Below are 21292 nucleotides of genomic sequence, written 5' to 3'. Positions count from 1 at the left end.
TATGAGATACCAACGGTCCAATTACATTTGTTATGGTAGCCATTTTGAATTTCAAGATGGCCGCTAAGGAAAATGATCCATCATTAAATAAATAAATGTACATAAAATAGCATGACTGACATCATAAGCATGCTTTTTGCCCCACATTTATACTCTACATAGTGCTTACAACCTGAGATATGGGTAAAAATATGTTTAGCTATGGCAGTCATTTTGAATTTCAAGTTGGCTGCCTAAAAAATGTATCAAAGCTATCTACAATATTAGAAAATGGTGTATCAGAATGTCTGACATCACAAACATACTTTTTGCATCAAATCTGAACCTTCTATGATGCTCACATTATGCAAATTGGGTCAAAATACAGTTTGCTATGGCGGCCATTTTGAAATTCAAAATGGCGACTGAAGACGTGGTCGGAAAAAATGGAACCAAAGTTTTTTGGATTCAGCACCCCCAAATTGACCAAGTTAGCTAAAAAAATCAATTTTGGCACGAAAATCTCACGGGACCCAATATTTCGACATAGTAGACTGTACTATTATAAGAGAGAGAAAAAGGATAAATCTATCGAATATTAGTTGTTCAATAAGTACAGTAACTCTGAAGGCTAGTGGATAAAGATGGTACTTTATTGGTCCTCATACATTTCCTCTGCTGTTGAATTACAACCAAAATTTGGCAAAGAAAAGTTCAGCTATAAAATCTATCCTTTTAAAATATCAAAAGGGCCTTCAAAAGGTCAAATAGGCCCCTCTCTAGATCATCCTCAACTTAATCCTGATTTTGCTGCATCTGACCTTTGACCCCTTGGAGATGATGAAATTGTTCTAAAGTTTATGCAATGGACTCCGTCCCCTCAGTAAATTGTACTTCCACGCTGAAGTCGTCGCAGTAGATTTTCCTCGCCTTGCTCTTGTGTGGATTGTCCAGCTCATCACGTGGCAGGAAAATCCTGAATGATCAGGAAAAAAGGAAAGTGTAAGTGAGAAGAAAATACCTTTTTCCCCCAGTCATCTTAAAACCAGTACACACTAGGTGGGTCTTCATCAGCTCGAGCTTGAAGAATAGCCCGCTATTTCTGATCCAAAGAATTAGCCCGATCAGAAAATAGCCTGCTAATTTTGCAATGAAGACCGAAATAACGAGCTATTCCGATTGGAAAATAAGCCAAAGAAATCTTGGACTTATATTTGCAGAATAGCCAGCTTATTTGCAAAATAGCGCGCTAATCTTAACGCGTCTTCATCAGCTCGATCTTAAACATCGGCACTGCATGCGTTGTGCACCACGCAGGAACGTAGGCAGTCGGGTTGGAGTGTGTTTGCGCCAGCATCGAGCTTATACACCCGACCGTGCCATGCCTGAAGCTCGAGCTGGTGAAGACGCGACTGCACATTTCAGCTGACTTCAGGCTTATTTCTCTGATCCCCCATAAGCTCGCTATTCTTCAAGCTCGAGCTGATGAAGACCCACCTACTGTGGAAAAAAATGTCTGACCTTTTGATCACTCTGTGTCCATTAACATTTTTTTCTCCCCTATCTTTCAAAACAACAGTCTTTAACTAAATGTATAAGTACTGTAAAAAAAAATGTGTATCTTTATTCTTTCAGAATTTATTGAGCACAGGCAGGATTTTGGACTCTTTTTATGACATTTCTATTTGCCAAAGCCACTGCTAAACCTCATTGTCCATGTCAAGTCGAGCTGGGATCCCAATTACCTGTCAGCCCACAGAAAAAAGGATCTGGGCTAATTGCTCTCCACTGATGACAGAGGTTAAAAGTTCTCGCACTCGTAATTTACGCATGCACTCCCTCAAAATTCTGAGGGAAGGTTGTCAGTTGAGAGCAGTCAGTCTGGATTTCTTTTTTCTTTTTCCTCTCCTCCAGGCCAGCAGGTTCTCCGGACCTCACCATCACTTGACTTGACGCATACAGTGAGGTTAAGCAGCTCAAATGAAGATATCATTAAAAGAGTCTAGGATCTAGACTAATATTCAAAGTTTCACATCACTCTGTGTTCAGGGTGACTTGAACAATGTGACTATAGATACCTGCAGTAAAATCAAACAGTGGAGGTTGCAAGAAATGGCATACACAAATAAAAGGAGGCAGTTTTGAAAGTCAAATCCTTTCTAATCTATTCTTTTCAAGGAACATTGATATCTTCTTCAAGCATAATTGCAAACTATATGAGGACAATATCACTGCCTTACAACTCTGGCATTAAGTTAAGGTATCACAAATATTATATTTTGGTTGATTCAGCAACTGTAATTCCCTCAGCCTTGAATTAAGTGATCACTGGTAAATTATTACAACCCTACATTAATTTGATGCCCTTAATATAATCTATTTATTTGTCTTCATTTAAGAAAAAAAAGGGAACTCTGAAAAATACTTGTGTTTGAGAAAACTAAATGTAAAACAGTCAATTCCCTCAATTTCTTTATTTCCAAGAAACTTCTACTGTGCTGTTAGTTTGCATTGACTCAATTCATCAACGCACCACACATAAAACACACACACACACACACATGTATGTATGTATTCACCTCTTTCTTGCTCTACACACATAGACACACATACACATAGAGACACACATATAAACATACATAATGACCAATGTGTGCATAAATTACTATCATTATGTTTGCATGCATGTGTGTAAGTGTGTGTGCATGTGTAGAGCAAGAAAGAGTGGGATTGAAGACATGTAGATATCAGGAATACAAAAAGATGCAAGAGAAATCAAATGAATAATATCCAAAAACCACACCTGTTATCTTCGATGAAACCCGTGTGGAACCAGAAGAAGAAGGCACAATTGTCATAGTCCTGAGGAACTTTCTGTAATTCAAGAAATAAGAAAGTAACTTCAGTGTCTCTTAAATGTAAATGGACTGTGCAATGTAGAAAAACAGTACAGAGTTCAAGTGATCCTAGAAATGAGATATAATACTTTCCCTTCACTTTTTTCTGAAAAATATGCAAAAAAAGAGAAGAAAACAACAAGATATAACTCTCATGATTATATTATCAATTTGTCTCTTCTTATCATGAATGCATTTCTTTCACAAAAATAATAGAAATAAATCATTTGAAAGCAGCGAGAAACTGTGTCTATTTTATTCTCCTACACTGCTTGAGTTTCTTAATGCTATATTGCGATGCACTGTTTGAAAGATTTGGATACAAAGATATCAAATAAATATCAAATACATGAAATTGATCAACATACTGCAATGAGCGTAAAGTAAAGGGGTATCTTACTGAGCGGCGAATGCTTAGTACAAACATATATTGCGAATTTTTGATTCACCAATTGTTTTTGACAAAATGTTGGTGAAAATCAGGGTTCGCGTCACATTAAGCAACATTTAGCAACTTTTAGCGATGTTTAGCAACAACTACTGACATTTGAGCAAATGTTTGCAAAAGGCATTTGCATTGTGACTATCAGTTTCCCCATCTACCTGTTGAGGACGAGCTGATGTTGCTATAGCTCAAGTTTCCCTTTAAAACCTGCCTGAGTATCCTTATCAGGGGGGTGTTTCATCAATTTAGTCAGCGCTGACAAGTAGTCAGCGCCGACAATTTCAGCAAAATCGTTGGTTTTGATTGGCTAAGAAGCTCTTGTCACTGACTGTTGCCATGGTAATTGTCAGTGACTGACAACTTGTCAGGGCTGACAACTTTCATGAAACGGTCCCCTGGACTCATTTTCATAGGGTTCAGAACATTCATTGCATCACTGTGTCTTTCACTCACCCTGCTGGTAGACTTGAACCTGATCTTCACATCACCGTGTAACACAGGACAGTGATTGATGCGAGCCGACAAGCAGTCTGACGCAGGGTCATAGATTACCTGTGGGCCAGAGCAGAAAAAGGCTTTCAACATCCTTATCATGCAAAAAAAAAAAGAAAGACCATTATCTTATAATGCAGTAGACCTTACCAAAATATCGTATATTGCACTCACACATTTGAGCAACAGTTTTCCTGCTTGTAATAACAAAAGTAACATTAGAGAAATTATCTACAATACAACACCTGCATATTGCCTTCAAGTATACTTTAGCATGTTTTTACTTTTATAAATATGAATGGACTTGTGACACCTGTGATAATCCACTGCAAAATATATGACATAATTATATTATACAGTTTATTTAATGCAAATAGAATGACAAACAATACAACAGGGGGAAAAGTCTTTACTACTTCATTTTACCTGGCAGTTAAGACCATTCTCAAACTGGCAGTCAAAGATCTTCTTGTTGCTGCAGATGACCTCGAAGTAAAGGTCACGGCCATCACCCTTACCAAGGCCTGCATGAGACAAATGCATGATTCAGAAGATGATAAAACAGACTTTAGAGACACAAACAAGATATCAGAATAAATGAGACAAAGACCCCTTCATTTGATTGAGCTACAGACTTTTACTGCCAACATAAAATCGGATCATAATCAAATAAGTAAGGACATTGAAATTCATTTTTCTTTAGCATATCACCCATAACACTTGTTGCACACAGCTTTCATACCTACACATTGTGATAAATAATATTGGGTGACAAGGACAAAGAAAAGGCTGAAATTGTTATCTCAAAAAGTTGAAGAATATCTAATTCATTCTTCATGACAAATAAAAATACCCAATATGCCTCAAATATCGCATTGTAAAATAGGATAGAGTGGCTTTTTCATCAATTTATCTGAGTTGGATTAAAATTGAATGTGTATAGATGAAAATTAAGATATTGCCAAAAATTATTGGAAACCTTATGTCATAAAAATATTCACCTCTCAGGTTTTTGATTCTGATATTCTGCATGACCAAGTCCTTGGGTTCTGGAATCTGTCCACCAAACTTGAACTTGACTTGTTCAAAGTAGTGGACATACCGACTCTGCAATATACATCAAACAGACAGAAATAGACCGCATTATAAAGATGTCAAATAAATGCAAAACTACTACCATCCTACAGCAAGCAACATGGCAAAATTGAAGTGCAGAGGCAAGGAAATGTACATCAAATACAGAATAGTGCAAAGAGTTACATGCTTCAACATTGATAAGGTTACTAAAGAGACAATAATTCAGTCAATCATTTTGGTGTTTTTTTTTCATATTTAGCTCTTCTACTGTTTGGTTATTTGATTCCACTAATGAGCTTTCAAACGGAAACAATTGTGAGGCAGATATGCAATACATGCTAACGTGTAATCGGTGTCTGTGAGATAATATGCCATGTGGAATGACACTACGTGAGAAGCCTGTCACTTCCCAAGCTGCAACTTGAGAAACTTCTAGCAGAAACATTCAGAGGAGAGAGCTCATATCAATTATCAACTTATGAGGGATCCATGTCCCCACATTTTAGAAACACACAGCCTGCCTCCTTGGCCAGAAGATTTTGTTATGTTCATGAATGTGTATTACTTTGTAAGACTGCATCATTGTATCTTTGTTTTGTTTTGTTTTGTTTTGCTTTTTATCTGTGTATGGACATGTCGAAGAAAAGCCATAGGTGAAGCTTGTGCCGTGGTGAAATAAAATGAATGAATGAATGAAAAGGTGAACAAGGGTTGTTAAGCTCTGCGACTTGAAGGCTGTAGCAAACACTGAACATTGGAACATTTTTCATCTACTTACGAATAATGTGTTTATTTTCTTTGATATTCAAAGATCTTCACCTCAGTGAGCAAGATATGTTCAAAAAGACTATACATATATGAAATGAATATCACAAGATGCATATTAATTTTAGTATATCTCATGGCTCAGGACAATAACAATTTTAACAACATCATGAATTCAGATAAATCAAAAGCGAGAATTTTACTGGAGCACTTGACATTAATACCACACACAAACTACAGTCATATATCAATTCATCCATTCACACAAAAATACACAATACTGATTTTCATAGTAAATCTAAACGTGACATATGCATACATAATCAAACAGACTTACTTTACAAACATACAAATTATAACAATTTACACATTCAGCAGAGAGACATTACATCAAAACTTGTCCACAATAGTAAGCAAAGGACATATTCTGGTATACTTGTGCATATATGCAGGGCTCGACACTAACGGTGGCCCGGTGGCCTGGGGCCACTAAAAATGAACGTCGGGCCACCAAAATTTCAGAATTGAAGAATGTGGTGGCCTGATCGGGCCACCAAAAAAGGTCGGATGTTTGCCTTTGGGCCACCAAAAATAAAAGTTAGTGTGGAGCCCTGATATATGCCACATGGTTTACATGGAAATAGAGGAAATGATTAAGGAAAAAAAATTCTGCAGATATACAGTATTTAAGCAATTCACATTGATACACACCTGGCTTGGTGTTTGGACTCCCTGAAATTTGACTCCTTCATCCAGATCTGTTCTCCGGCTGCCAAAATACTGTAGACTCTCCTGTTGGCAAACCATTTTTGAGAATATTCACTTGTACAATGTATCGAATATCAAAGGTTCCATCTTCATTTATGCTTAAACATTCAATAGTCAGAACTTTGGGTTTAACTTGAATATTTCATTCAGGCAAAAAATATGATCACTTTTCTTCTGTATATCATGAAGGTCAATTAGTACCAAATTTTACATTTTATTTGTTTTACAAGGATCTTGTGCTAAGATGTAGAAACCATGGTCACACATGCATATGTCATTCAGGAAAAGTCTGACCAAAAGTTAAACCTTATAGTATTTTAACCCGTTTAGGACGAGTCCTGAGTATACTCCGGCAAGTGTCTTTGGGAAATGAGTGTTGTAGCACAATCAGCCCGTCCTCAGCGGGTTAAGATTAATGCTGCAAATGAAAGAAAGCATGTACAGCAAATCCACCTGCTCATTGTTTAATCCATGTTCAAGTAGTTTTTTTAGATACTGTTGTTTGTTTATCATAAGTTGTCTCCCACCTTTCAGTCAGATTGTGAAATTATAATCATCAAATATTTCTAGCTTTTGTTAAACTCCACCTCTCTATTATTCAGATTCTATACGGGTAATGAGCCAAAGTGACACTCCTAAAAGATATATCAAAGCCAATTCATAGAAAGTTAACTAATCCTGTTTTTGGTGTGTTACAAGCCTAATGAACCAATGATACACCATTCAAAATCATATCAAAGTCAATTGATTCGAAGTTAAGTAATTTTGTTTCAATTTATCCAAAGTTAACTATCAAATTTTTCTAACACTCACGGTATATTACACATCTCCTCACCTTTGCTGTCCTGAAAGCCTCACTCTCCAACAGCCATGTACAGACAGCAGTCCCAGTACGACCTTTGACATCGATGCACAAGAGTGTAAAAGAAAACGCATTCACAAGGTACGTATCATTGACAAAAATTGTTTACAGCTTAAATACCATAATACTAATTTGCTGGTTAGCCAAAAAATACAGTGTTGCTGGTCAATTTTGTACACATATCACAAAACTCAGCAAACCAATGATAGTTAAGTACCCATGAATTAACTTCAAATATTCTCCATATCACAATTTGTATTTTGTACTCATTTTGAATATAGCTAACAATTCAATTTAATATCAAATAATTCATTATTGATCTTTTTGTTCTTGAAGATTTAACTACATTTTAGTACTGATTTAGAAAACTGCTGGACAATGTAGTAAAACTCATGTTACTAAAAGTGGGTATTTCTGGTGATTTACAAATTTAGAAAGATGATTATATACCAATTCATATCAAGCTGTTCTGGCTGGAGTCATCTATGTATGGCTGGCACTGAAAATTGCAGCATCATTCTTTTTCTTTTTTTTTCAAATATATATTTCCTATATCCCTTTTTTCCTAGAAAGTTAACATGAATCTAGCTATAAGTTTACTTCTGAAAACAAACTAACAACAGAAAAAGACAAGCATACCAAACATGCTGGATACTCACTTCATATTAAATGTACTGCTGCCAAACAACAAAAATCCAATTGAACATGTCTAAAACAATCCATTCCATCAGATATCTACAGAATTGCTATATGATGAAGTAACAACGTCTAAACCCTCACACCACTCTATTGACCGATTCTGTGACGCGCTATGTGTATTTTTGGCATGGGCAGTGCCATTACTCGGTGTCTCAGCCGACCCCCCTTCCCACTCCCCACCCCTCTCCCTACATTAGCACGCGCGTAGAATGAAAAACTGCTTTAGCCAATGGGCGTCTCGTACTGAGTGCGCGAATGCTTGCTTAGTGCGCGAACCTTTGTTACAAGTGCATGATAAACATGTTGCCCGGGGTGGGGGAGAGCAGGGGGGGTCGGCTGAGACACCCACTATGGCTGCGCCCAGTGCCATGAAATGTCTGCTGCCCTCAACGAACCCAAATCGGTCAATAGATTGATAGTACATTCTCTTTTCTTTTCTTACAAAGACTGTTAAGAAGTTTGCCTACCTATCATTTGCATCCTCACCTTTGCCTCCTTTGCAGTGAATAAATATGATGTTTTCAGGGTCAGACTCCATCCACTGTTTGGCTATTTTACCAAATCTCATCAGCTGCCTGAACAGAAAATATGATCATGAAACCACAAATATAACTTTCTTCAATATCTATGTCATTTCCTCCACCTCACATATAAGTTGAGAGTTAACCTCAGTACTTAATTGAATCAGTAATGAATTTATAGCAAGGAAGTTCATGACTCAAGTATTTACAAACAGTAGAATCAACAAAGGAAATGAATTGGTCAAATAACCGCAGATGTAATTTCATTGCGGCTATTAAAAAGCAAAAAATAGATTTATGGTCTGAAAAAAAAGGTCAGAAGTTGTATCTTCTTTACTTATTGACTCATTTAACTAAGTGAGTTTGTTATAATTTTGAATGGAGGATGAAGCTCTCCTCTCTCTCTTCTATATATATCCATATATCTATATATCCATATATCTATATATCCATATATCCATATATCCATATATCTATCTATCCATATATCTATCTATCCACATATCTATCTATCCACATATCTATCTATCCATATATCTATCTATCCATATATCTATCTATCCACATATCTATATATCCATATATCTATCAATTCATATATCTATCCATATATCTATCTATCCATATATGCATCTATCCATATTTCTATCTATCATTCTATCTCTATCTATCTATCTATCTATCTATCTATCTATCTATCAATCTATCTACTTATCTATCTATCTCTACTCACAGGTAACTCCCATTATATTAAAGTCCTCAGGACAAGCAGTTTAATTTCATTTTATTGACATTTTGATAAAAAAGCCAAACTATAAAGTTTATAAAGATACAGAAAACAATGTTTGGACCTGCATGTTTACTTCATCGTAAAAAGAGTTTTGTGTTGACCACGTTCATTATGACTGGAGTACACTGGACCTACTTATTTATTTATTTATTTATTCATTTATTTATTTATTTATTAGTTTATCTATTCATTTATGTATCTATGTATGTATCTATGTATGTATGTATTCATTTATGTATTTATCTTTTTATTTATTTATTTACTTATTTATTTATCTATCTATCTATCTATCTATCTATCTATCTATCTATCTATCTATCTATCTATCTATCTATCTATCTATCTACCTACCTACATATCAATCTATGTTACTATCTATATCTACCAATCTATATACAGTTATCATCTATCTGTCCAGCCAGTTAAGGTAGGTGTATGAACACAATTTATATTTACTGGAAAGAGTTCCCTGTGGAAGGATATGTCTTATGTGAAGTATAAGAAATATAACTCACTCTAGTCGAGGTACATTGTGGTCATCTGTCTGCACCCGCACCACCTGATAGTTGAAGTAGGACTCATCATAGTGACGCTCACCTGTGCAATGAACAATTTCAAAAGGACTGTGGTGAATTCCTCACTGTGATTTGGAATGTACTGATAAAAGGGGGAGAAACATGTTTCTTGTGTCTAATATCAGTTGACAATTCATCTACAGTTATATGACCTTTAAACTCTCACCTATCATTTCATCAATACAATTAAAAATTCATACTTCATATCATTCATACAATGGTATATTATCATAAATATATTTTGTTGTAATTCTGTAGCAATAATGCCTATAAAATAGCATATTCAATGAAAATGCATTGACCCCACACTGCTTTATTCTGAAGGATTTTTTCAGCTTCAATATATCAAACATATCAAAAGACAACAAAATAATCAGTTTCCATTTCAGTTTATTTCATTTCATCTCACACAGCTGTGAAGTACTTACTGCACATGTTGAAGACTTTGTAGTGGTTCGGGTGCTTGGTGTTCAGGAAACGTGAGACCTCTGTGATAGGGTTCCTATATATCGACTGCTTGCCCGACGATGGGAATGATGATGCTATAATGCGATCTGATGGTGAGGTTCATAAAGAATTATTTTGACAACATGTCTCATCATTCTTGGCAAAGTTAATTTTCAGTCTGCAAGGTCATTTGTTGGTCAATAAATCTTTACTTTATATCAGTCTGGACATGACCATGTACCAAAGCTTTAAATATGTTTTACTATGGATCCATAATAATTTACAGAAAGGACTTTCTTTTGGTAGTTTCCTTCCAGCTGATGACCTTTGGTGACATGGGAACATTTGGCACTCTCAGTTTTTCCTTAAAACATTCTTCACACTAAATGAATTTAGAAGGTACAAAATATCATGAATTCATATGATATTATCATTTGTTATTATTCTGTAATTCCTTCCATATTTGATGCACTGTCTGTCTGCAACATCTCATTTCTGCCAGCCACTTTGAATTCCTTGAAATCACCTCTGATGTTTTTTTTTCCTCTGCAAGAATTTGTTCACTGCTATTCATTTACCCATTGAGTACGAGTTGATATTGCTACAACATGCATTTCCCATAGACAGCAGCCCAAGTATACTCGGGACTCGTTTTCAACAGGTTAAAGTAAGCTAATAGCAATTAAAGAGGATAGGAGTGAATACTGCAGGATTTATCACATACTCTGTGATTCCTGTTAAGAGGAAGTTCTGTTTAGGTGCAGCCTTGTGGCTGTGGCATAAGCAAATAAGACCTAGGGGCCCTGGGAACTGTATTTCAATGCTCAGAGGGGAAGTATTTGGTCAGCTCAGATCCTCTTAGCCAACGACATTGTCTATTCCCGTTCATAGATAGGGCATGTATCACTGGAAACAACTTATCCACTCTAATAGCTACATGAGCTAGGTCTGTTCACCCATTAAAAATGGACTGATTCTCCTATAACACACATTCCCTTTTACCCCAATTCGAGAATACTTGGGACTATTTTTTTAACGGGTTAAGCAGATTTCACCCAATTACCCAGAGTACACAATTAAGAGGTGAAAAAAATCTTTTTCGTTAAAAAGAAAGTGTTTATTCAAACCATAGCCAGTGAACAGGAGTACCTTATTTAAGTGACACTCTAGCTATTATGCATCCAAACCGAGTATTGAAATGATATATTTGACAAAAGATACTTTCTTATAACTGCTATAGCATGCTATGAGTGTAATCAATTCAAGTTCACCATACACAGAAATAATTGATACCAAACAAATTAACATGATCATTTCCATGACCTCACGAAAAATTTCTGGGAAAATAATGAAGCATGCATCATCAACTGCATTTTGTGAACCTAAACTTGACTTCCAACTGAGGGAAAACAATGATAAGATGAAAGGTGGGGGGGGGGGGGGGGGGGGAGGGAGGGATAGCTGCACTTCCAATTCAGGCAAAAGTCGGGTCTGACATTGGAGATAATAACAGGAAGTAGGTCATTGATGAAAAATCAATCATGGCAGGAAGTGGGTTAATTGACCTATGACCTAAGACATTCATGAATCTCTGTCATACATTAGAGGGAGATTGATTGATAGCATTTGCTGATCTGCTACCGACTAGACATTGAGATGTTTGGTCACATTTCAAAGAAGAATGTTTATTGGTGTTTGATGCATACAGGGAAACATGACGAGACAAACAAGCAAGGACGTATATCAACAAACGTGTGACATTACCAGTGACATAAGTCAGATCCAAATCAAAGCCGTCCTTTTTATACCGCCTCTTGTTCTCTGAAACCTAAACATCCACATAAAAGGGACCAAAAAAAATTTTATTCACACCACGCACACATACACAACAGGAAATATGAGATTATAACACATGAATCCCATTGCCCAATATCTAATTAATGACAGTCCATGCTTAAAAGTATCAATTCATGCAATTATGTTTTGTGGTGAAATAGTTATTTGTTATATACCCCCGATGTATGGATGGAAAACCAGGTACAGTAGGAGCAACAAGCAATATATGTGAGGGAGCTAACTTTTTTGTGACTATACAAAATTATTTGATTTTATATTTTGCAATATTTTTTTTTCCTAAGTCAAACAAAGCTAGGAAAATAAGTTTTAACATCATCTTCACAGAAGATTTTGATATCAAGAAAGAAAGCTTTTCAGTATATCTTTCAAGTGGTCGCAAAAACAACACACTCATACATGAGCATTTAAGAGAAATTACCATATGATCAAACTTGTGCTTTGAATACTCTCCCCAAAGTATCATAATTTTTATCATGTTCTGTAATCGTTACACAAAATGGCTGCACTTTGCACAATCTTAAAGGGAGAGTACAGTTTCCATTGAGATGGGGCTTCAGGTTTCCAATGTTGTTTGATGATGATTTTCAGAGCTAATGAGAAACTTCTTCTGAGATATTAAAGAGCATATAATTCTAGAGGAATTTGAAGTTTATTTGATGAAAATTGGTTATGAAATTGCTAAGATATTCAAAACAAAGCAATCCTAATAAAAGATGGGGACCCACCTTTTATTAGGATCACTTTGTTTTACTTTGTTTCTGGATATGTCATCCATTCAAAACTAATATTCATCAAATAAACTTTGAATTCCTCTTGGAGTTGTATGATCTATAATGTTTCATAAAGTGGTTTCTAAGTATCTCGCAAAAAGTTAAGAGCTGAATCCTCACCTCTACCAATACCTATACCATCCCTTTAAATCTTGTCCTTCAAGAATTGGCCTAAAGTTATCCACCATTGCTTGTCATCACTATCATAATTGCATATGATTACAACCATCATTATTATCATCATCATTATCTCAGCCTTAACATGATCCATGATTATCAGCATCAGCATCATCACTTTCTCTTAGCGACTCTTTAATCTATCTTCTCCCGCAATTTTTTTGGTGACTCATCCCAAGGTTTGGGAACTGAAGGCTGCGGTTTGCTGGAAGATACTATAATTGATATGGATGTGAGTATTTTTAGCTCTCGGAGGAATCACAAAATCACATGACTCACCAGTTTCCTGGATGCCTTGGTAACATGTCGTCGCTCGCTGATCAGTCGGCCGAACATGAACACTCGCAGGACACGACACACATTCACAATCCTGGAGTCATATGGGTGGAATGCAATAACTATGCAATAATGCAATGATTCTATGCTTATGTGCTGTTGTGTGGTTGAAAATAGCTCGAACAGGTGACTAAATCCAAACAGCTAGAACAATCTAAATATTTGATCATTTGTTATCCTCAGACAAAACCATGCAACCATTTAAGACATAACAGTCCATATAGCATGTCTGTCTCTGATATAACTGGATGAACGAATGCAAGTCCCTCATGAACATCATTTATAAGGCTTTCGTAATTTCAACGACACCAATTAGTCATTTGTGACATCACAATAAACTGATGAGTTTCTTGTCAAAGTTTCTTCTAATAGAATTTGAAGCTATGCTAAACATCCATTCCAACATCAAAAGAGCAAGACTCGTTCCTGAAAAGGAAATTCAGAAGTGAAAATCTAATTCATTTAGCAGGAACTACTTACAACAGTTTAATGATATTCATTCTGTTCAGTGTTATTAAAAGCAGTGTCTTTACTCCATTTTTTTTTTCATTTATCCCTATTCAGCTAAGAGATGAAAATCACAGCTTATAACATACTTCTGCATTTTACTGTAAACAGCACAATGTAAAGATTAAAGGGCATAGGTTGGCAAAAGTTATGAGGAATGTGGAGATAAAACAATTTTTCTCAGGAAAATGAAGTTTGCAAATATGTTGAACACATGACTACCATAGCTGAAAGCATTGATACGATGTCTCTTCCTTCCTACAATTATCTCAGTTCAGAGAATACAATGAATTATTAATTTGTCTCTGCATCAGATATCACATATGACAGTTCAAATTTCAGTTCCTACATCTTTAGGCAAATAGCCAACTCAAACAAAGCATCACAAAGATGCTGACAAATAATGCAACGTACACATCTTTTCGCGTAGACAAACGTGGATTAGAATCAGAAGCCTACTGTGCCTCAGTACAAGGTCTTTTGTATGATTAAACGACCTTCTGGTGGAAGATTAATCACAGGGAAACACAGATGGTGCACATGGGAGCAAAGAGGTTATTAAAGTCACTGTGCTGTATCATTTAAATGTTAATGGTGACGCACATGTTTCTGGCACAATTAGCCATGCAGACATTACTCACTTTCCTATATCTGACTTTGCTCCTGCGAAGTCAGCAATGACGTACGTCCAAGTGACTGTTCCAGTGATAATTACAATTGCCAGATCTAGAAGATCTAGTTTGTTGCGGAAAAACTCTCGTCTGTAGGAAAGGAAACAAATAACTTGATAAAGAGTTTCCCATCAACCTCCAAACAAAGACAATTACAGTCCCACAATAGATTATTTGTCCAATAAAACTGTTACATATAGAATAAGTATGGCTAGGCACTGATTGAAGTGAATTACTATTATTTCTTTCCTTCAAAACTAAACAGTTGAGATGAATAATGATAGAAAATATCTCATGAACATCAAATCTTTTCAAAACTCACATGACTGAAGATGAAATGCAACAGGAAAGCCAGCCACAGACAACTGCCTGGTATACTATACTACAAACTTTAACTGAAATAATGGACAGGTGCTCTGTACAACTTTTTTTTTTCAGTGTCTACCATATCTTATTTGAAAACAATATGAAGTAAAAGAACAGTAATTCTACACAGATTAAGCAATTAGAAATAAAAGTGCACAGGTACTCATAAAATATCTCTCTCTTTTCATGAACTGGGTACGGCATCTTCTCACTGAATTACAATTGAGGGGTTTATGATGCAGTGAACAGTTCTGTATGATAAATCCCCTACATATTTTACTCAAGCATATGTGATCAACATTCCCAAAGCTTTAATTTATCCTTTGGTTAAGTAGCTGTCATTTCATGCAAGCAATGTATAAACAGATAAAAGATTATACAATGTGGGCAATGATATTTGGAAGGTGATTAAAAATATGAAAATCAATTTCGTAAACTCGACATGCCTTGTTTTTCACTTTAAAAAAATACACTGCTTGCTTCAACGAAAAATTGGCACTGGAGCATTAGGCAGTCAACAATGAGCCTTAATTGCAAGTAAACAGCAGAAAAAGAAATGTTCACAAGGATCATGGTATTTTACCCCTTGGCAAATATCCTGAGACAAATTTCAAGGAAGAAGTACACCCATATGCAGAGTGAGAAGATGTCGTAGATTTCCAGTGTCGACTCCTTCTGCGGATTGATGATGATGTCTGCGATGACGATCGCAATATCAACAAAGACTAGAACCACTCCAATCAACCTGTGGGAAGAAGAATGACCAATTTTAACAAATTTAAATGAACATTCCAGAGAATTTATATAATTTCACATCATGAAGTACATAAATTGATAGTACCATGATTTGTGAAATTTTTTTTAGTGATCCTTGAGCAGATAAACAAAATACTCTGAAAGACCTTCAACATAATGTGCTGAATGAACATGATGACATAAAGGCTCACATATTTCAGTAATGTAGCAATGTAACCATTATGATACCACTTGCCTAACAAGTTCTCCTGTGAAGAATTTATGCATGCTTTCTTCATTTGTCCTGCTTCATTGAGCACCCAATCATGTATTCTTATGCTATGTCATCATCCTTGTTTATTGTGATTTGATATGAATTTTGTAAACATTCTTATTCCTTATCACAATCAGTATAAATACTAAAAGTCTGTACCCAGTGCAACCAATTAATAAATGCTCAAATGCAAAATCTAAAAATCATAGAGGTCTCCTTTAAAGAGGAAATAAACCCCCAAAATACCTAAACTCCAAAAGAAAGAGAGAAAAAAAAGATCCTACAGAACGTTCCAAAAAGTGACAAAAATTGCATAAGAAATAGTTATGAAATGACATTTTGAAATTGCACATTTTTTTGGGATACATATCTTGACCAGACCTTATGAATATTCAAATGAGCAAGTAGGTGATATCATGCCCTAACAATTTTTAATGTATGTTATATATGAAATTTCAAAAAATTGTTATTTTTAACTAATACAGGTAAAAGCAAATTCCATACCGAAGTATATCAGAAGTAACACTTGTTCTTTTTTTTAATTTCGGATGGTTCTACGGCAAGTTCCATATACATACAGCTGAATTATGAGATTTTTGTCACTTCTGTATATGAAATGAATAAGAAATTGTGAGAGCATGACATCAGCAACTTGCCAATTTGAATATTCATAACTGGTCAAGAAGTGTTTTCAAAAATTTTTTGAAAATACAGAATGTCATAACTTCCTTATTTCTAGGGTTAGTCAGGGATCTAATATGACATAACATGATGACTCTTTCTGTTATTCACCTCTAGAAATAAAATTTTATTAGAAATATAAGCTTCTAAATTTAAAACACTTCAGGAAAGGAACAAAGTCAGAGGGTGGGGGGGGGGGGGGCATGGAGATCTTATGTAGACAACAGAAAACAAAACTTCTTTTGATAAAGGCCATTGGATATTACAATCGTTTAAGCATGTGAATCTCCTTCACTGTTATTCCTAAAAAATTCACGTGAAATGATAAGCACAAAGAGGATTTTTGAGCAACATTTCAAAGCTACTATCTTTTGCTATCTCTTTCTTTTTTAATTTTCATCCTTTTTTTCTCTTTTCTCATGACAAATTTTTTTATTCCTCTGAAGCCTGGTCACCTTACCATCTTACATGATATAACAGGGGCGGATCCAGGAATTCTGTAAAGGGGGGGGGGGGGGCGTGACTAATATTTCTGGTGGCACTTCTGGGTTTCATTTCAATTTTTTCTTTTTATTTCTTTTGTTTTTCATGAAAAATAAAGGGGGGCGTGCACCGGTTGCGCCCCCCTCTGGATCCGCCACTGTATAAGAGCTCCAAGACAAAAGCATGGAGATGCGAACTGTGGGCAGACTGTACACGAGATGTGAAAATGTCAGCATATATCCCTGAGTTAATTGGGTCGAATGTAACAGAGATGGGTTCATCAGATGACATAGTCTCAAGCCTCATGTATCAAAGATTGTTCCCAAGTTACATCTATCCTGTGTGGATATAATTCTCTCTAAAGCCCTGACTGATGCATATCTCCGGAACAATGTGAATGTAAACATAGAGAGTGCTAGGGACAGTTTGATTTTTTGCCCAGATATAACCTTTGCTGTATGTATGATAGTATCTTTTTTTTTTTATTATTAAAGGCAAATGTTTTACACCAACCTCCACTGAAGAAATAATGATTGATAAACTATAACACTTAAAAAATGTAAGCAAACGACGGAGAAAACAATCATTCTGTACATCATGCCATATATACGATGAAAACAGTGACCATTGTGAGAAAAAATGATTTGAAGCTGTCTTTCATGCAATTTTCAAACAGATTTTCTATATAATAAGAGACACATTGTTTTGTTTGTTGTTGTTGTTTTTTTGAGTGGAGAGTGACACTGCTAATGCATTAATGACATTAAGTGCTATGTTCCTTTACTTTGTTCCAGTATAATTATGTTGCAGATAACATAGATTCAGCATCAGCTCCAGGCAATATTTTCTGACTATCACACTGCAGTGGTCAACACAAACTCACAGATGCCCTCTATCTTAACTCTCCCATTACTGTTGGCAATTTCCCTTGCATGCAATATCAGTGCATAGCATTAAAGGTCCTAAGGTCCTAAAACAGTAAACATGGATCACTTGTAATGTATTCTTCTGCTTGATGATCCACTTGTGCAATGCCAGTCAATTATTCATTTTCATCTTCATTTGTTCATGTTCCGACGACGCAGAAAAGCATGATCCAGTGACATGCTAGGGACTGTGCACCCAAATGCAATGGACTGAAGGTGCTGTACTGTGTCAAACCTGATTGCTTTTTCCCATTTGCTTTCAGTGTACAGTATTTAATTTTCAGTACCCGGTAACTTCCATATATATATGGAGGTCACGCAGTACAATCATAATTACACATGAGGCAAAGAAACGCCTTGAGCAGCTCTTACCTCACAGCTAGATGCTCCACAAATTTCCTTACTTTCAACTGTGCTCTCCTGTTTGATAGAGAAAGGTAAAGAATCTGAGATACAATGATTACTATGAATATAGTAATTAATGAGTGAAAGAATCAATTAATGCATCTGAGATAGATTCATAACTTATTTGATGAGCAAATAACAGTCATGAATAGATAACCTGGTAAACAAGCAAATAAAAGTATATTCATACACACATACAATAATATATTATATATGATCGTGTGTATGAAATATTAATGTTGTATATTCATATCGTATATAATATATAAATACAATATGATTAAACAACACTAATATTTCATACACACAAGAATATCTTACCTATTTACAAACCCTATACATACATACATACATTGATATACAGAGATGAAAATGAAATACATAAATACATGAAAATAACAAAAAGATAAATAAATGTCACATAATATCATACTGGTATACCTTAAATCACTGCATTCATTTCCTGGTACCATGAGTAATTCGAAAACCCCTTTCTGTCATGGGTCTCCAAATTTCTTGAGAGGTATCTCCTATTAAACTTGTATTCATAGTTTCACTGTTTTTGATATCACAGTGTAAAGATGCAGGCTGCAGGATATTATGATCTAATACCCCGTTTAGAGTTCAACCAAACACAGCACAACCTCTGGAGGTTGTGCCGTGTTCGTGCCAGATGATGGGGACTCTAAACGGTCTCGGCACAAAGCATCTAGCACAAGTCTGGAGTGAGTCTGGCTTGAGTCTGGGGTGAATGTCGTGCTAGACAGCCTAGCAATAGACAGCTGCCATACAGTTGTAAGTTGACAGGTAAATCACAGGTCATTATTGATATTTGTCCTGATAGGTGTAGTTTTTTTCTGAAAGTTTGGTTTTGGTTTCAGATACTAGTCTTTGTATAATCCCCACACATCAAAAGGAAATGAATAATGGTAGCTTAATGGCGGTACTTAACAATTGACCACTGCAAGGAATTCTCAAACATATTGTATATCCAGTTAAATGAAAGTCACACGCCTGCCATAGAGACTTGGGGAACTGAAACCAGGGAGGTTTCCCTTCCACCCCTCTGTTGAAACTTGTCATTGTGTCCATTGGATATTCTCATGAATCTCAATAACAAAGAGGCCATAAAGGGATGGTAGGGCCTATAGTATTGGTTGAGGCAAGGATTCAGCTTTTAACCTTGTGCAAGATACTTAGAAACCACTTTATGAAATGTTAAAGAGTGTACCATTCTAGAGGAATTCAAAGTTTATTTGAAGTAAATCTGTTTTGAAATGGCTGAGATATCCACAAAAAAAAGTAAAACAAGGCAATATATTTTATCACGATCACTTTGTTTTGGACATCTCAGCCATTTCGAAACAGATTTTCTTCAAATAAACTTTGAATTGATCTTAGAATTATATGCTCTTTCATATTTCTGAAGACTCAGAGGTTTCTCATTACCTAAAAAAAAAAATCATTAAAAAGTTGAAATCCTGAAGCCCCATCTCAAATGAAACTGTACCATCCCTTTAATTTGTGGCTTTCATTGTCCTCACACCGAGTATCAAAAGTACCCTGAGGAACCACTGTGTATGTCTTTATTATCCTGTCGCTCTCTGATAGACATATGACCAGTTTTGTCATGATAGAGACAGACAGAATCACCAACTTTATTGTGTCAGTAAATCTTCATTGTAATACTTCATCAAACAAGCTCTTTGTGGTAGATTGTTGTTGAGTTGAAAAGCAAAACTTGCCCTTACTTCAACGACCACAATTACTGAATTGTCGATCTGCACTCTATTCAGAATCTTTTCATAAAAATGAAAACACAGTTTACAGGAAACTAAAATGATCATTCACCAGTTGGGAAATAGACCAGAGGATTACAGACAATGTTTGATATTGTGTTGGTTTATTTTTGATAAACATAATTGGTGACTGAACTGTATATCAATGTTCAAATGGAAAAACACTGCACACACACTCACACACACACACACACACACACTTAAAGGGGAATGAAACCCAAATACATATATGTAGATGGAGGTAATGCAGAGATATTGATAGAAAGAAACAATGAAATTGGAGGAAAATCAAACAATCTGCTCAAAAGTTATGAACTTTTAAAGCGTTAACAGTACAGCCATTGCTGGCCAAGAAGGGCTACTAACAATTTGTGATGGACAATGCTGACCTATAAAAGACAATGTATTCAAAAGAAGATTCAACACATTTTCATTTTCTAGCATAATGACAGTGCACTTGGCTTAACTCTTTCAGAAGGCTGGGGGAATTTCATTGCCTTTATAAACATAATATGTCTGTAACAGGAGGAAAGAATGCTTGCTGTAACAAAATATAGAATTTGTTGAAGTTTCTTTATATTTTCTTTTGTATTGTCCATACATAAGTGACATCATGAACTGTCATAGTCTTTTTATCCAGCAATTGCGGTACCAAAATTTAAAGAAGTCGTAATTTTTTGATAAATTGTCTGATTTTCCCCAAACTTCATCAATGTATTCAGCTAAAATTTTGCATTTGCTAAAAATCCACATACACTTTGGGGCTTCATTCCCCCTTTTAAAGGTACTGTTTACCATTGGGAGCAGTGATTTAAAAAATGTTTGAGTTATCAAATTTGATGCCTATGTGTGTGTTAGTTGCATCACGAAACATCCTGCCATATAAACATTTTGCAATAAAGCCTAAAATAAAAGGAGATATCACTATTTTTCTTTCTAAACCATAAATGTACACAGTTTAGTCTGAAACAATTTTATTTTAACTATT

At 35.5% G+C, this 21292-nt stretch overlaps 1 protein-coding gene across 1 annotated transcript in view; it reads right to left on the bottom strand.

Moving 5' to 3' along the window:
* Nucleotides 1-716: 716 nt before the first annotated feature.
* The window catches only part of LOC139727231 (phosphatidylinositol 3,4,5-trisphosphate 3-phosphatase TPTE2-like), a 36860-nt gene continuing 16284 nt past the window's right edge, over nt 717-21292 (bottom strand). Inside the window, exons 4-18 of the mRNA XM_071638189.1 lie at nt 18473-18520; nt 15585-15746; nt 14606-14725; nt 13401-13491; nt 12082-12145; nt 10299-10424; nt 9811-9892; nt 8471-8559; nt 7259-7320; nt 6367-6447; nt 4815-4920; nt 4240-4337; nt 3775-3873; nt 2783-2853; nt 717-955 (exon numbers count right to left, since the gene is read on the bottom strand). Of these exons, the coding sequence (XP_071494290.1) occupies nt 838-955; nt 2783-2853; nt 3775-3873; nt 4240-4337; nt 4815-4920; nt 6367-6447; nt 7259-7320; nt 8471-8559; nt 9811-9892; nt 10299-10424; nt 12082-12145; nt 13401-13491; nt 14606-14725; nt 15585-15746; nt 18473-18520 (1417 nt within the window). The 3' untranslated portion in view covers nt 717-837. The remainder of the gene's footprint in view (nt 956-2782; nt 2854-3774; nt 3874-4239; nt 4338-4814; nt 4921-6366; nt 6448-7258; nt 7321-8470; nt 8560-9810; nt 9893-10298; nt 10425-12081; nt 12146-13400; nt 13492-14605; nt 14726-15584; nt 15747-18472; nt 18521-21292) is intronic.

This window comes from Diadema antillarum, unplaced genomic scaffold, assembly GCF_040938485.1.
Source record: "Diadema antillarum isolate AM-2024a unplaced genomic scaffold, OU_Dant_1.0 seq00000124_RagTag, whole genome shotgun sequence".
Lineage (NCBI taxonomy): Eukaryota > Metazoa > Echinodermata > Echinoidea > Diadematoida > Diadematidae > Diadema > Diadema antillarum.
Note: the sequence above shows the minus strand (reverse complement) of the source record. Positions and strands in the feature narration are given on the sequence as shown.